General features: G+C 36.9%; 1 protein-coding gene across 1 annotated transcript in view; it reads right to left on the reverse strand.

Moving 5' to 3' along the window:
- Positions 1-5,094: 5,094 nt before the first annotated feature.
- The window catches only part of LOC134814986 (phospholipid-transporting ATPase ABCA3-like), a 93,383-nt gene continuing 83,703 nt past the window's right edge, over positions 5,095-14,774 (reverse strand). Inside the window, 3 exon segments of the mRNA XM_063823380.1 lie at positions 5,095-5,537; positions 5,782-5,903; positions 6,491-6,603. Coding sequence (XP_063679450.1) covers positions 5,397-5,537; positions 5,782-5,903; positions 6,491-6,603 — 376 coding nt within the window. The 3' untranslated portion in view covers positions 5,095-5,396.

Genomic DNA, 14,774 nt, shown 5'->3' on the forward strand with positions numbered 1-14,774 from the left:
TGTTTTCTCAGGGCCTCAATTGATCCTGAAACTACATCGAAAGTTCTGGAAGCTTATCTGGGCACCGGTGATCCTAATTGCTTTCTTCCCCTCTCCAAAACGGACAGAAGAACGACGGAACACTTCTTCAGGGTGTCAGTGTTCATGGCAACACTTTTTGATATGTTATCAGATCAGGGACTTCCAGACAACCAAGATACAGAAATGATATGTTGAATGCGAAATATGAGTGCAACCCCAACAATTGCTATCAGCCATGGATACAAAAACTGAAAGATGTTTGGAAAGCAAGGCAGGATGTCACTGTCAGATTTATGAACACTTTTGTGGAACAAAAGAGAAGAATCTCGAATAATTTAGTTGCACTTGCAGCGTGCCACATGGCTATCTAAACTACAAAACCCAACCCATTGCTGAGCAAGGCCTTTATCTCTCCGACGCGCGGGAATTCACAATAAATTGAGGTCTGATCGTCTCTCGTACAGCGTTCGATGTCCTGTGTGAAGGTTAAATGGAGATATCCTCTGGATCAGGCGTGAGTTCGAGTGTTATCAGGATTATTTCTGTAGTAGTGGAACAGCAATACTAAGGTAATGGGACTACTGCGGGACCCTCTAGCGGCCAAACCGTGTTAACAAAGCCGCAAGTCAAGTTCGGTGAACGGTAGTTAAAAGGCGCTAAGGGACAAAGTCAAATTGGGTAGGGTGTTGCAGTTAGATAGCCATGTGGCACGCTGCAACTAAATCTTCGAGATTCTTCTCGAATAATGTTCAAGCTTGATGTTCAACTTATTAACGGAGAAAAAGACGATTTATAAAGGAGCAACCTAACATTCTACTACTCCCATTTCTTAAGACGTCCACTACATGATGTTGCTCCTACCAAATTGACTTAATGTCCTCTTAAGCGCTTTTAACTACCGTTCACAACCGAAACTTGGACTGCGGCTTTTGTTAACAAGGTTTGCCGGTAGAGGGTCCGCAGTAGTCCCCATTACCTAGTATTGCTGATCCACTACTTAGATCATTACTATAAAAAATACGCAGCCATCTTTTCTAGGATGAGTTATTACACAGATTTACTTTACACACTTTCATCGCTAAGATATAGTAGTCCTTCTGCAAAAATCCCCAAAAGAGGGGGTCTTCAATTCTACGTCGATTTAGATGAATTATAATTTATAAATAAGTGGTAGTATACGTCACTCCCGACGAAAATTCCTCCAGAAACAATTTAATTTATTATTCAGGGATTCCAGTTTGTATGATCAGTATAAACTATGAGTATAAGAACGAATATTTGGCAATTCCCAAAGGTTCTGTTGAGCAAAAGAGTCTTGTGGATACTGTGCTTGTTTGGAATATCAATGTACCTGATAACACTAGTGGTCATTGAAAGCCAAGCAAATATTTCATTTCACGAAGCAGAGGAATCGTGGTCTGAGAAAATCAAAAGGATAACCAGAACTGAACACTTGAAATTCGGAGAATGGGTTGCTGTCCAAACCCGGAAAGAAAATAAGCTAAGCTACAGGATTCAGTTTTCTAGATGGGGTAACTGCATAGGCTCTTCAAGTTCTAACTCTTCTTATCTCGAAGTTATATATATATATTATATTATGTCAAGAAAATATCTGAGAGGTCTAAAGGAGAGATTTCATGGTACAAGGTTGAAGATAAAACTTGCGACTCGCACACACGCATTTTCTGGAAACCCTAAGCTTCATAAGACCCCTTACAAGGCGAGTTCATTGCAGGTGCCCGTTTTTTTTTTTTGCGTTACGAAAACAACTAACGTCCAAGTTAACTGTTGTCGAAACTTTTGAGGAAATACTTCAAGAAATACTGCGAGGCAATCTACAACAACAGCGGTATAAACATGTTTTGGAGCAAGATTCCTCAAGTGAATTCCTTGCACTATCAAAAATAGGCGATGTTTATAATATACAAGTATATTATTTTACTTTACTACTCTTTATACCAGATTAGACTTGATTGAAGTAGAGAATAAGATTATGAAGTTGTTGATTTAATATTTCAGACCGTAATAGATATATGAGTATTCTAAAAGAGACAGTAATACATGTTTCTTTTCCAGTAAAACCTATGAATGTCATGCCTGCTTTAGTCCAAGATGACCTAAAAAGAGCGTTAAAATTATTATTTATAAAACTTTATTTCCGTCTTCGTTGGATTGTAATCATACAAACCAAGGGTATTCTATGGGTGGAAATTCAAGTTCCCCTATAGCTGATCTCACTGTTGGCAAAAAGGAATTTAATTATATGAAACGTTTACTTTCAGAAAAGAAAATGGGATTAGCAAGATAGGTTCGGGATGTCGTGCAATGCAGGATAAACGATAGTTGACGATTTATCTATATTAACTATCTTTACTTTCATAAATTGATTAAAGATATTTACCGAATTCATTGGAGATGGAGCGAGCTGGTTTCCAATAAGAAAATCATTAATACCTTGAGTTAAATATTAATATTGGTGGGGTCCAACGGAAGGACTAGAATATCAGTGTATAACAAAACTGATGATTTTAATTTTCATGTTGTATCCATTTCATTTTCTCACAGTAGACATCCCAACCGAAGGTGGCTACAACGTGTTTTCACGTCAAGTTCTTAGATATGGTAATGTTTGCCACTAGAATTGGATATCTTTACCTCCCATCTTCACAAAATATTCAAATTCTAATTGATAGAGGATATAGCCGTGATAGACTGATTAAAGGCATTAAACGTTGTGTGAGGAAATATGATAACGTTTCAGAAGTTCGGTTTTCTAATGACCGTAACATTATTTAAAAGAACTCCCCTGAGATCTCTGATTTATTGAAACACGGTACTAACTCTGCTAAAAACGAACAAATTCCTGAACTTAGGAGAAGTGTACAACCGTGCTAAACCGAAGTTCAGACTGTCCATGGAAAATGGGCGAGCGTAATAACCAGTGTCATTTTAATTAGAAGTTTAAGTCAGTGATATTATTGAAGCTTGTAATGACAATACTAATGCTCCATAAATCCTGTTAATAATTAATTTTTGTCCCGTTATTCTTTTTCCTTCTCCTTTTCTTGTCATCCCCCTTTAGTTTTTAAGTTCTTGCTATAAATGGCACCAGCTACCCTATTAATGCTAAGTATCCAACAACAAGTGGGAAGGTGGATCGTTGTACCATTAAATCGATATTACACACCGCAATTCCAGTCGCAAGCCTGGGACACTACTAGCATAGTCACACATCTACTAAAGCCGCCTTAATAGCCTGACTGACAAATTTTAACTCGACATGACTGACAATGTTTCTTCTTTTTTCCCCTTTAGAAACAAAGAGTAGTGACATGTAAAGTTAGCTTATGATTAATATTATCATTTTACCTAAGGTTTAGTTTACTTAGATTCTGGTGACCACGAACGGATAAGCAGAAACATTTAATTGGAACAAAGACGGTAGTTTGGTATCTGAAAAGACTGGAGGATGTTTAGAAATCAAGGATACGGCTAAACTCAATCAAACGTTCCAGCTGAAATTGGGGGACTGCAGTGGGGAAATCGCTAAATTCACATACGTGAATGAGTCTTATCTCCAACTTAATTTAGATGCTGCACTACAAGATACCCAACTATGTCTGTCTCCTGTTAACTCATCGGAGACAGCTCCATTGGTCATTTATGACGAGAAGGCACAACTAGGAAGTTCAGTTGGTCTTCAATTTTGTCATGAAAATGCGTCCCAGCTGACTTTCATCGAGAAAAGTGACTTCAGAGAAAAACGAAAGGCTCTGCTATTACCACAGCCAGCAGATGGAGATCCTAATTGTGACTTTCCAGCTTGTGCAATCAACGCCAAAACTCCACCAGTGAAGCTCCTACCACTGGAAGTATGGTCCAGGTGTGACAACATCTCTGAATGTGTCACAATAGTCACAAAAACAGCCAGAAGGCCTGAGTTGATCTTGAGAATGGTTCAATCATTCAGAAGAGAGAAGGGGTATGATCTACCAACCATCGTATATGATGACGGAGGAGAACCCTACCCAGCAGACCCTGATGGTGTCATGGAAAGTTTATCCGACTTCCCTGATTTGAGGTACATTGTTGGTGATAAAGAGGACCTGGGAATAGCTTTAGGCAGAAATCTAGCGATTCAACAAGTCAGGACCAAATATTTTTTGCTGTTTGACGACGACACAGTCATCACTGAACGTACAGATATTGAACAGTTGGTTAAGATTCTAGACACAACCGATGCTTCATTGGTTGGCGGAAAGTGTTCTGGTTACCGACATTTTGCTGGATTTCTACATTTTTCTCAAGAGTATCACCATGGTACGGACAATAGGGGTCTTTCTTTATACAGTCGTGGCTGTAATTATGCAAATGAAACTGTTGTCAATTTCCCGTCGTGTGTACGATGCGATTTGACTAGTAATGTATTCATGGCAAAAACAAAGGACATCTTAGAAGTTGGCGGTTGGAGCGAAGAACTGAAGATAGCAGAACACAAGGATTTATTTTTGAAGCTTAAAGCTGCGAAAAAGAAGGTTGTCTACTGCCCAGACTTTCAAGTGAAGAATGCCAAAGAAAGCGTCGAATCCAAGAAAGCCTCAGGCTACTACTCGCTAAGACTAGAGCGGTACGGCCGAATGAATAGAATGTTTAATAATATTTGGAATATAGATGTATTCAAGATGAGAGGCCTCGAAAGATTCTCCAGAGATAAAGATATATTGATCTGGGGTAATGTTACTGAAGATTGAGGTAAGAAATGTGTTTTCCGTCTAAATAAGCTGAAGAGCAACAAAACTTGATAATATGTTAATTTAACGTGATTGACTTGACATGTAAATGTCAATGATCATGATGATTTACCGAAGATTCAAAGTAATCTAGATATCAACAGTACCACTTTATGCTACCACTTTAAATGGAGATTATTTTACGGGGCTGGCTGGTTGATAATATTGTTAATTTACAATTAAATTAATGATTATCCCTATTTTTTTATTTTTTAATTCGAACAAAATGTGTAATATGTTGTCCTCGAAGCATTTCATGTTTAATAAATAAAAGAAATACCTATAGTTAACTTGAATTCAATTCACAGAATTTAAATACATACATATAAAGTAACTTCAGAATATTTGCCATACAACATATCGGAAAATATAACAACTGCGTTTCAATTAAATAACAAGATTGTTTGACAATCATTAAAGTTTAGTTTATATTTAAATTCATCTAGAAAGATGAACAACAAATTAAATTCGTCGATCGTCGTGTAAAACGAACTTCACCTTAGTGAAAAATTAAAGTCATAACTTGGCTAAATGATTAATTCAAATCCAGCACCAATGGCAATAATAGAATGCGGAAAGCACATCTTAAAGTTCCGCTTTTATGAAACTCTTTTTCCAACTCATGGTAGACTCTTTAGGGTTGATTTGAGCTTTCTTTTTCTTTCCAAACCAGCCGCCACTTCTGTCATTAGCATCTCTTTGTTCTTTTGCAAAGTTTAGGAATACCTGCACGTGATTTGGAGGATAACACTGAGTAATTATATGAATAAAACAACTGATACTGATAGTCTTAATATTATTTTAGGCTGACTGAAGCATATTAACGATCGGAAAATTTGATAACATAATAAATATATGACCCCTTGTCAATTAATTACATTTTATAATCATAAATCATGACACATTTATTTATCATAAAAACTAACAACTCCATATTATTGTCAATTCATTATTTGATTTAAAATTGTACCTGTTCTAAAGACGTCTGAGCGACAGAATAGTCGTTGAGGTTAATGGCACTTTTATTTGTTTCCATAATCTCAAATATGTAGCTCCATTTGTAATTTGTTCCTAGACTGAACATCAGGTAACCTGAAATTATCTTACTTGTTAGTAATGTTCTAAAATATTAACCATTCGCTTGTGTAGTGGCAAGGAAAGATTAAATTGATTAAAATTTCAATAGTTTCAACAATAAGATAATATGTAATATGAATTCCTTAGTTCGTATATTTATGGCAGGTAATATTGTGGTGGGTAAAAATAATGGCGGATAAAATTAAGCGGATTTTCCGAAAATCATTATGCCATATATCCAGAACTCCAAAATCTGTTCGGCGGGTTTTATTTAAATGGCGGGTAAAAATAAAAATATGGTGAAAATTCCAAAAAACCGTCATGATTAAACTAACTACCGTATAAGGTATAATAAATAATTTAAGATTATATTCGCATTCTTGATGAATCTTGAGTCCTGACGAGAAAGAAATAGGTTCGCAATCCGATATAAAACCATTTTTTATTCGTCAGAATTATTTCTCGTCTGAAAAAAAGCATATACGCCTCCATCCCTATCTTCCAAATCATTCCCGTTTACTAACTGACCTATATGACGTCACTGACATGTATGACGTCACTGCCTGTATTACGTCACTGCCTGTATTACGTCACTCACTCACCTGCATGACTCTCTTTCAGAACTGCGCCCACGAACTGGGACGCAACAAAGTTTATGATATTCTCCTGGTCCGCTGGCTCCATGAGAAGACAGATGGTGTATCCCTGACTGGAGGTATTCTTTCAGCCGCTTGGGTGCTAACCCAAACACGGCAAGCTCGTGAACCTGAACATATTTGGTTACTACTCTTCAATTTGATAAAAAGTGTTGTTGACGATTTCATATCGTAACAAAGGATTGTCCCAGTTTTAGGTTTTATATGAACATATTATCGTGCCTACGGGTATTTGCCTCACAGGATGGCCAACAAAAAAAGGGTGGTCTCTCATATCACAAAAACACACTTTATTCCGTTTTTACTCTTAAGAAGCTAAGTTGACACTCTTATTTTTCTTCCCGGGTTCATTTAATTCGCATAAATCATTTTTCTTTGAGAAAAATTGACCGAAAATCTTCCTCAAAAAAACATGCCTCACAGAATGCCAATCTGAATTCTATAATTTTGTTGATGGAGATACTTTTTAAAAATTTTCTATCACCACACGTCATAGAAAACCTATTAAGGAATGGGGTAATTACCTAAAACTCACGAAAAACACTGAGCTGGAAAAATTAATTCACAAAAAAGAAAAAATGCCTGACAAAATGCAAAAAAAAATAGAAAACGGAAAATTTTATTTTCCAAAACCTTGGCTCTTGTTTCAGTGCATGCGCGTATTAATATCTGGTTAACACCCCCATATAGGTGAAATTTTCTTAGAACTGATTAAAAAGGGCATAATTTTCCTACACCAAAAATGCCATTTGGGGTGGCGTTGTTCATATTCCTGATTTCATGATTTATTAACTTCATTCGGCGGTAAAAACAACTCCATCTGGGTTGATATTGTATGTTAAATAGCTTGGCATACTTTTAGACTTATGTGTTTCAGTGAATTAAAAGGAGTTTTTTAAATTTTGGGCCATTTTGTGAGAGGGTCATGGATTTTGCCATTTTGTGAGGCGTGTAGCCATTGTAGCATTTTTTTTCTTCCTATATTGAACAAATGTTCGTTTTTGGGTTGGATGAATACTATTCTTTAACATCTTCTGTCATACTGTGCCTGAAGTTCTCACCAAATGTAAACTTAGTTTAAAAAAAATCTGAAAACCAATTTCAGTGCTCAAAATTCTACAAAACAGTCATATTTATGGCCAGAAAATGTGGTCCTAGTTAATGATTTCACCACAGGAAGTGTTGCCAGAAGACTTTGTTTTCCATATGGTATCCCCAAAACTACCAGGTCTTTTAATAAAAAAATTAGTTACAAAAAAATTTACAAATTTCTCTCAGGGCCATTCTGTGGAGGCTAGCCATTCGGTGAGGCATTTACCCGTAACCTATATGGAGCACTGAAAGGAAGCCGTATTTAAACGGAGAATGTCCGGTAATACAAGTAACTAACCATAATAACAATACGAGTACACAGTGCTCACATACCACCAATAGAATGGAGTTAGAACAATACTGCAACCTGGGAGGGAATATAGTTACTGGAGTGAATATTGTTCAGAAATAAGGAGAAAACTGAACAGATAACACTGTTCAGTCAACACTATATAATAATTATTATAACTATACTAATAATATTATACGTGTAGCCTGGGGGGAATATACTATAAGTGGTCCCGTCGTCCAGACTCCCAAACCTCATTCTTCAGAACAAAAAAAATACAGGTTCCCGCCTAGTATAACACTACAAGAGGACAATCACAGCTTCCAGGTATGAAAAGTAGAGCGAGTAAGATACAGTGGTAAAGTTTTAACTCACCACTTTCGCGAAGAAAAGACAGTACATCCCAGAGGAAACGTACCGACAGTGGGGGTCCATACCAGCAGTTGTTCGTCCAGGAAATAAGTGTGGGATCCGATTATTTGCTAAACCGGTCGACAACTTCCTCTTGTTTCCTGTAGTTAAATAACAAATAACACGTGTACTTACTAATCGAGGATACTTTCGAAAAATCGTGTACTAGGCCGAAAATACAATTTGTTAGTACTAAGGGCCTAACTTGATTAAAGAGATTTCATCTTTGAACGTAGAACAACCTACACTTTAACTATGCTAAATTAAGGCTGAAAGTGAAAGTGAAACTCATGAAAGTGAAAGTCACGTGTGAGCAAGAACTAAGTGTCCTAGATGTGATTTCTCACTTTTCTAACCTCCACTATAGGATCTACATTCCTTCTCAGCGTGATCCTCAAGGTGAAACATCCTGATAACTCTTAACCACTATCATCTAAAGCAAGTAGGGCACCCCTCTAAAGTTAGCAACTTTCCATAACTGCACGGCCCGTTAGGTCCCGCAAAGTTGTAGAGTTAGAAAAGATCTAGTACAAGCCTCCCCATAACTTTCGTGAGGAAGCATACCAACAAATACATAATCATTAATCATAATCATGTGTAATGAAAATAAATAAAGTAATAACATAAAAAGACATGACTTCAGTCACAAAGAGAAGATAATGAAATTAATCAAGTTTTCATCCTTATTTGATATCCCAACCTATAAGAGCGTCGAAACTGAGGATCAAATATCCGATAAAACACTGAGCACTCCTCAGGTTCCTGGTGACTTCATGACCGTACAAATACCCTTTTCCTGACGATCATCACCGTGTCACCTGTCATCATATTGAATGTTGTGGTTTTTGTTCCTGCCCCGTTGACCCCTAACAAAAACCAAAACATTCTCCCTTAGCGATGGCAAGAGAAAGGTTCTGAACAGCGGTCATATTCCCGAACTGACGATGAAGGTTCTGCATCACTACACTCTCTGACTCAACCAAACTTGCAAAGTTTTCGTCCACCTGATTGAAAAACTAAGATCAACAAAGTCTTTCTAACTTGATAAACAACTTTTAAATGGCACTCCAAAAACAGAAAAATTATAAACACTTCAGCATGTTTCCTCGTACCCTAGTTCTTTCACTGGTCACATTATCATCCTCAGCTTCACACGGCCATTATGGCTGTTTCTGCTGCATATTAATTGGCAAATGAATTGGCTCACTTCATTCAGTTTATGCCCGAATAACAAACCACCACGTTTCAATAATTAGCAAGGAACCCAGGTAGAGTATCGCCGTGAGAACCAGCGCCAGAACATGACGTCCAATTCCATACCCATTAAGTGCGAACAAGGCTGAAAGTGTACATTCTTTATTTAAACAATGATAAGGAAGTTAATTTATTATAAACACTCAAAATACAACCCGGTACAGGTTGTTCTTTATTCTCATTCTTACACTTACAGTCTGGTTTTGAAATTACACACGAGACGGCTCCTCCGATATCGCTGACCTCTGCCACACATTCTTCATACGCCAAAGATTGGGAACGTAGCATCATTAGGTTATCTGAAACCAGAATACTCTACAAATTCGAAAAATCAAAAATAACATTCTTAGTACTGGGTTCCACTGGTCTTGGACCGCTAAAAGAGAGACTTTTCTTTCGCAGGATTGGCGACTAGAGATTATTGATTATTGATTTAGTGATTATTGTCATTAGAAATGTTATTAGCTCTGATAAGTTATTATTGAACCGCTAAAAGAGAGAGTGACTACTTACAGGTTGCCGCCGCAAACGCATAATGAGGGTGAAGGAGAAGAGCTCGGTCGATGTACATTACAATATACTCGCTACCACCAGTGGCAGTACCATCCTGTCCGCTTAATTTGGCCAAAGTTCTGACTTTCTCGTAAAATGGGTAAGCAAGCATGTAGATAAGTATCCTAAAATGATAGATAATAGTAAGCTGTGGAAATTCCTGGGAATGATTTGATATGGTGCTCATATATGTTTGAAAGTATTGATAGGTACAGTTAGGCAATACTGGGTACTCTATTCCAGTGGACTCAAATCTAGGTGCAGAGAATCAGTATGGGATCAGCTGACTAACCCAACGAGGGGAAAGAGTAGAAAGAACATGGTGACAAAACTGTAAGCGGTGGATGTCTCTCGAACAAATAGAGGAGAGGATGTAACTAGTGGGAAGCTAGCAAGTCCGGCCAGAATAATCATCAGGAAGAAGGAAGCACAGTATTCACCTTCAGTCAAACCAGTCACCTGTGGCATGGTGTATGATACAAAATTCAGTCATTTTGATACCAAGTATGAAATGAAATAAATGAAATGAAATGAAATGAAATAACGTGCTTGTATACCGCCCATATGGTTAGGTACTAACCATGTCAGAGCGGTTTCTAAAGGGCCAGGGTGAGGTGAAAATATCCAGCAACAAACAACTACATCATCTCAAAAACAAATCTATTCAGAAAATATAACTTTAATTATATCATTTAGTAATCATAGGAAGTTTTATTGATATATACCACACTACGATTAACAATATACCACCAAAAATCACTTAAATAGATTCATATAGGAATCATAGGAATATTTATTGATATATTACACACTAGTAATAGGAAACAGGACGAGATAGAAGTAAGGTCACTTAAAATTAATCATTGTTCAATAAATTAATTTTGATTGACAGATGATAAATTTTAAATTTTACCTGGAATGCAAGGATGAGGAAGAATATGAGAAGAGAGCAGAGGAAATAGACCAGGAAATCCCAAGTAAACATGGACAGCCAGTACAACCGAACTGTTAACCCAGAAATCTCTGTCAGATGCTTGCCACTTACCTCGTCCTCTCTTCTACTGGGCCCTAGTTAGAAAGTTAGTTAAAGGTGACTAAATCAACATGATAACGTCTGTAATTATCAAACAAAAAATGCGCTTGGAAGTGCTTGATATAGACTGAATTTGAAGATCTGTGCACTAGACGTGGTTATATAAAATGGTTGTTTCCCAACTATCATGCACATCAGCTACTGACACATCAGACATGCAACCCCCCCCCCCACCCCCCCCTCCCCCATAGTAGACGCTGCACCTACCTGAGTAAAGGCTGCGTACATAAACGCTCCTGCAAATATGTAAACCATGATTAACATGACTTTCTGAGGATCATCAGATATAATATCAACTTTATTCTCCTCCTCATCTTGTAATTCTGGAAGAGGTTCATTTGAAGCTGTCACTGTTATATCTATGTCGTTCATTTCCAGGATCAAGTTTGTGATGGCTGATTGGAAAGCAGGAATCAGATGAAAGCCTTCGTGGCTTACCCAACCGGATATAAACATCCCCATTAGCATCAGTGATATTGTCATCAGAAGACAGTTTAACTAGGTTTTCGCTATCACCGTTATAGCCAGTTTGTATCTGTGGATACAGATTCTGTTAAATATTTTATAGTAATCAATTAATAATGTGCAATTGCGATAGTTGGTGTTAAATGTATCAAAGCTCCTGGCATTGATTCTCCTTAGACAATGGGAAGGCAACTCAAACAACTGGTACTTCTTGTCAAGAGAACTAGTGCTTCTAGTAAGTAACAAGAAACATTTGTTCAACACAAGATATAACAACAATTATTATAATATTATCAATTCGATATAATCGATATCTTGAAAGTATATTTATATACTTTTAAGATAAGTTTATAAACTTTATTACTAAATTGTACTTTAAAAATATTCGACCATATTCTAATGTACACGTAATAAAATTTACCTCAGAGGCAGAGAAAGGGGCAAGTTCTTTTCGAGGTCCTTCTCACTTGTTTGACCCTGTTGGCATTTAGTTTTCTCCGTGGTACTTCAATGTTCGAAACACAGGAACAATGCATGAGTGAGTATCTGGAAGTTATTTTATTTTCATTTCGTTTTCTATAAAATTCGATTTCTTTACGATAGAAATGACACGTATTATAACTCGTATTATATGTGTATTGTTACGATACAAAATAACACGTATTATAACACGTATTAAATGTGTATTGTTACGATACAAATGACACGTACAGGAGGTGCCGGGATTGTCAATTTTGAGCTATCCTGGTCCGGTCCCGGTCCCAGTCAAAATTATGCTGATTTATTTATATTTATGATCCCGGTCCCGGTCCCGGTCCCGGTTAATTCGGGATTCTTGGTCCCGGTCCCGGGTCCCGGTCAATCACTCAAATTTGCCGGGATTTTGACCGGGATCTTTTACATAATTTCATTCACTGTGATTTTAAGTTTTTCCTTTCATTCATTGTGATTTCATCTTTAAACATCCTCTGAGCCAAATACAACAATGTTTAAAATTGCTAAACAAGTTTGAGTAATAAATTATGATCATGAATTAACCAGTTATCGACCGGAATTCCCGGTACCGGGAATCCCGGTACAGGGATTGGCAATTTTGAGCTATCCCGGTCCCGGTCCCGGTCCCGGTCAAGTCACATTTTTCATCCCGGTCCCGGTCCCGGTCCCGGTAAATTGATAATATCAGGGGATCTCAGTCCCGGTCCCGGTCCCGGTCCCGGTCAAGTCACATTTTGTATCCCGGTCCCGGTCCCGGTCCCGGTCAGGCCTGAAATCATGTCCCGGTCACCTCCTGGACACGTATTATAACACGTATTATATGTGTATTGTTACGATACAAATGACACGTATTATAACACGTATTATATGTGTATTGTTACGATACAAATGACACGTATTATAACTCGTATTATATGTGTATTGTTACGATACAAATGACACGTATTATAACACGTATTATATGTGTATTGCTACGATACAGATGACACGTATTATAACACGTATTATATGTGTATTGTTACGATACAAATGACACGTATTATAACACGTATTATATGTGTATTGCTACGATACAGATGACACGTATTATAACACGTATTATATGTGTATTGTGTATATTACCACCCTGATGTCAGCTCCTGTTTCAGAGCCCTCTTCGTTATCAGATCCTCTTCACGATATTTGGGGTGAAAAGAAAATGATCGCAATATCTCCTGCCAACAATAATCTAGGTTTTAAAGTCTAGGTTCTCAGACTCTTCTAGTCTCTCTTTTCTAGAACTGATATCAAAATGAAGAATGAAGAAGTTGATGCTTTATTTCTTATTGCTACAAATAGAATTGGTCGATTATTCACCTAAGCTGTATAGTGTATAATGTATACTGTATTGTGTATACTGTATAGGGTATAATTTATACTGTATAGTCTATACTGTATAGTGTACAATGTATATTATATCATAATTTGTATGTAATAATTTCAACAATATATTATAACTTTCAGTCGATGATTTGTCGAGTAGAATGTTGACCATGGATACTTTCAAGTTCTCAGATGTTACAAGGAAAGTACTAGATTCAGAAAATATTACCGACGAAATCAAGGAATTTAGGGACGGGTATGTACATGATACAGAATACTGCTGGTCAATTGAAAGATATGAGCTGTTTTTTGTACAATTTAAAAGATACTGACCGTAATTAGTTTTTGCTGTATTTCCATCGGCTTTAATCTTTTAATTACATCAATCTAACGCCAATAAAGCGTCCATCCATTTACATGGTTATAAAATGGTTTGAATAACACAATTTCCAACGTAAGTGTAAAGATGATTCAATTTTCTTTTCTACGATCGATCAAGATGAGTAATCGTAATCAGAAACTTTCACAGCAATTCGAGGTATCTAGTTGTATTCCCAACCAATGACAAATTTAAAGAATACTTGAAAACGAACTCAACAGAGTTCAAAGCAGCTATTGTTTTTGAAGGGGATGAGAAGAATATATCCTACTCCATCCGGTACCACAGAGCGGATGCTGGTGAGTTTTTAAATTTGTCTATTTCAGAAGAGGTTTATCTTTAGAGCTTTAGGATTCAAATTTCAAATGATGAGAAAATACACTAATTATATTTTAATTTAGCAGATTATCTGCTTAATATAACTTTCTGAAATAGTAATATAACCATCTTAATTAAACTCCTAGACAATATAGACATTGACGGATACTGGAACACAGAAAGATTGTTTCTTCGTAAGCCTGATCAGAAAGAAATTACGTCCTCGTAAGTTTGAAAAAACTCCATTTTGTGGCACCTCAGAAGTGGGGCTAGACAGTAACATTACGTATTATTTTAAGACTCGAGACTTATTTTTCGTCGAAATGACTCGTCCGTTTCGTCCGCATATGATGCGGATTTCTCGTTACATTTTACAACGGTCATAATATACTCAATTTCGTTATTCAGTGTTAATACAAATATTGTAAATAATCTTACACTTTTTTAATCTAGACCATACGACAATACGGGGTTCGCTGCTTTGCAGAGATTAATTGACTCCTGCATTCTTCTGAGAGAA

This window comes from Bolinopsis microptera, chromosome 5, assembly GCF_026151205.1.
Source record: "Bolinopsis microptera isolate Bmic1 chromosome 5, MBARI_Bmic_1.0, whole genome shotgun sequence".
NCBI classification, from domain to species: Eukaryota; Metazoa; Ctenophora; class Tentaculata; order Lobata; family Bolinopsidae; genus Bolinopsis; species Bolinopsis microptera.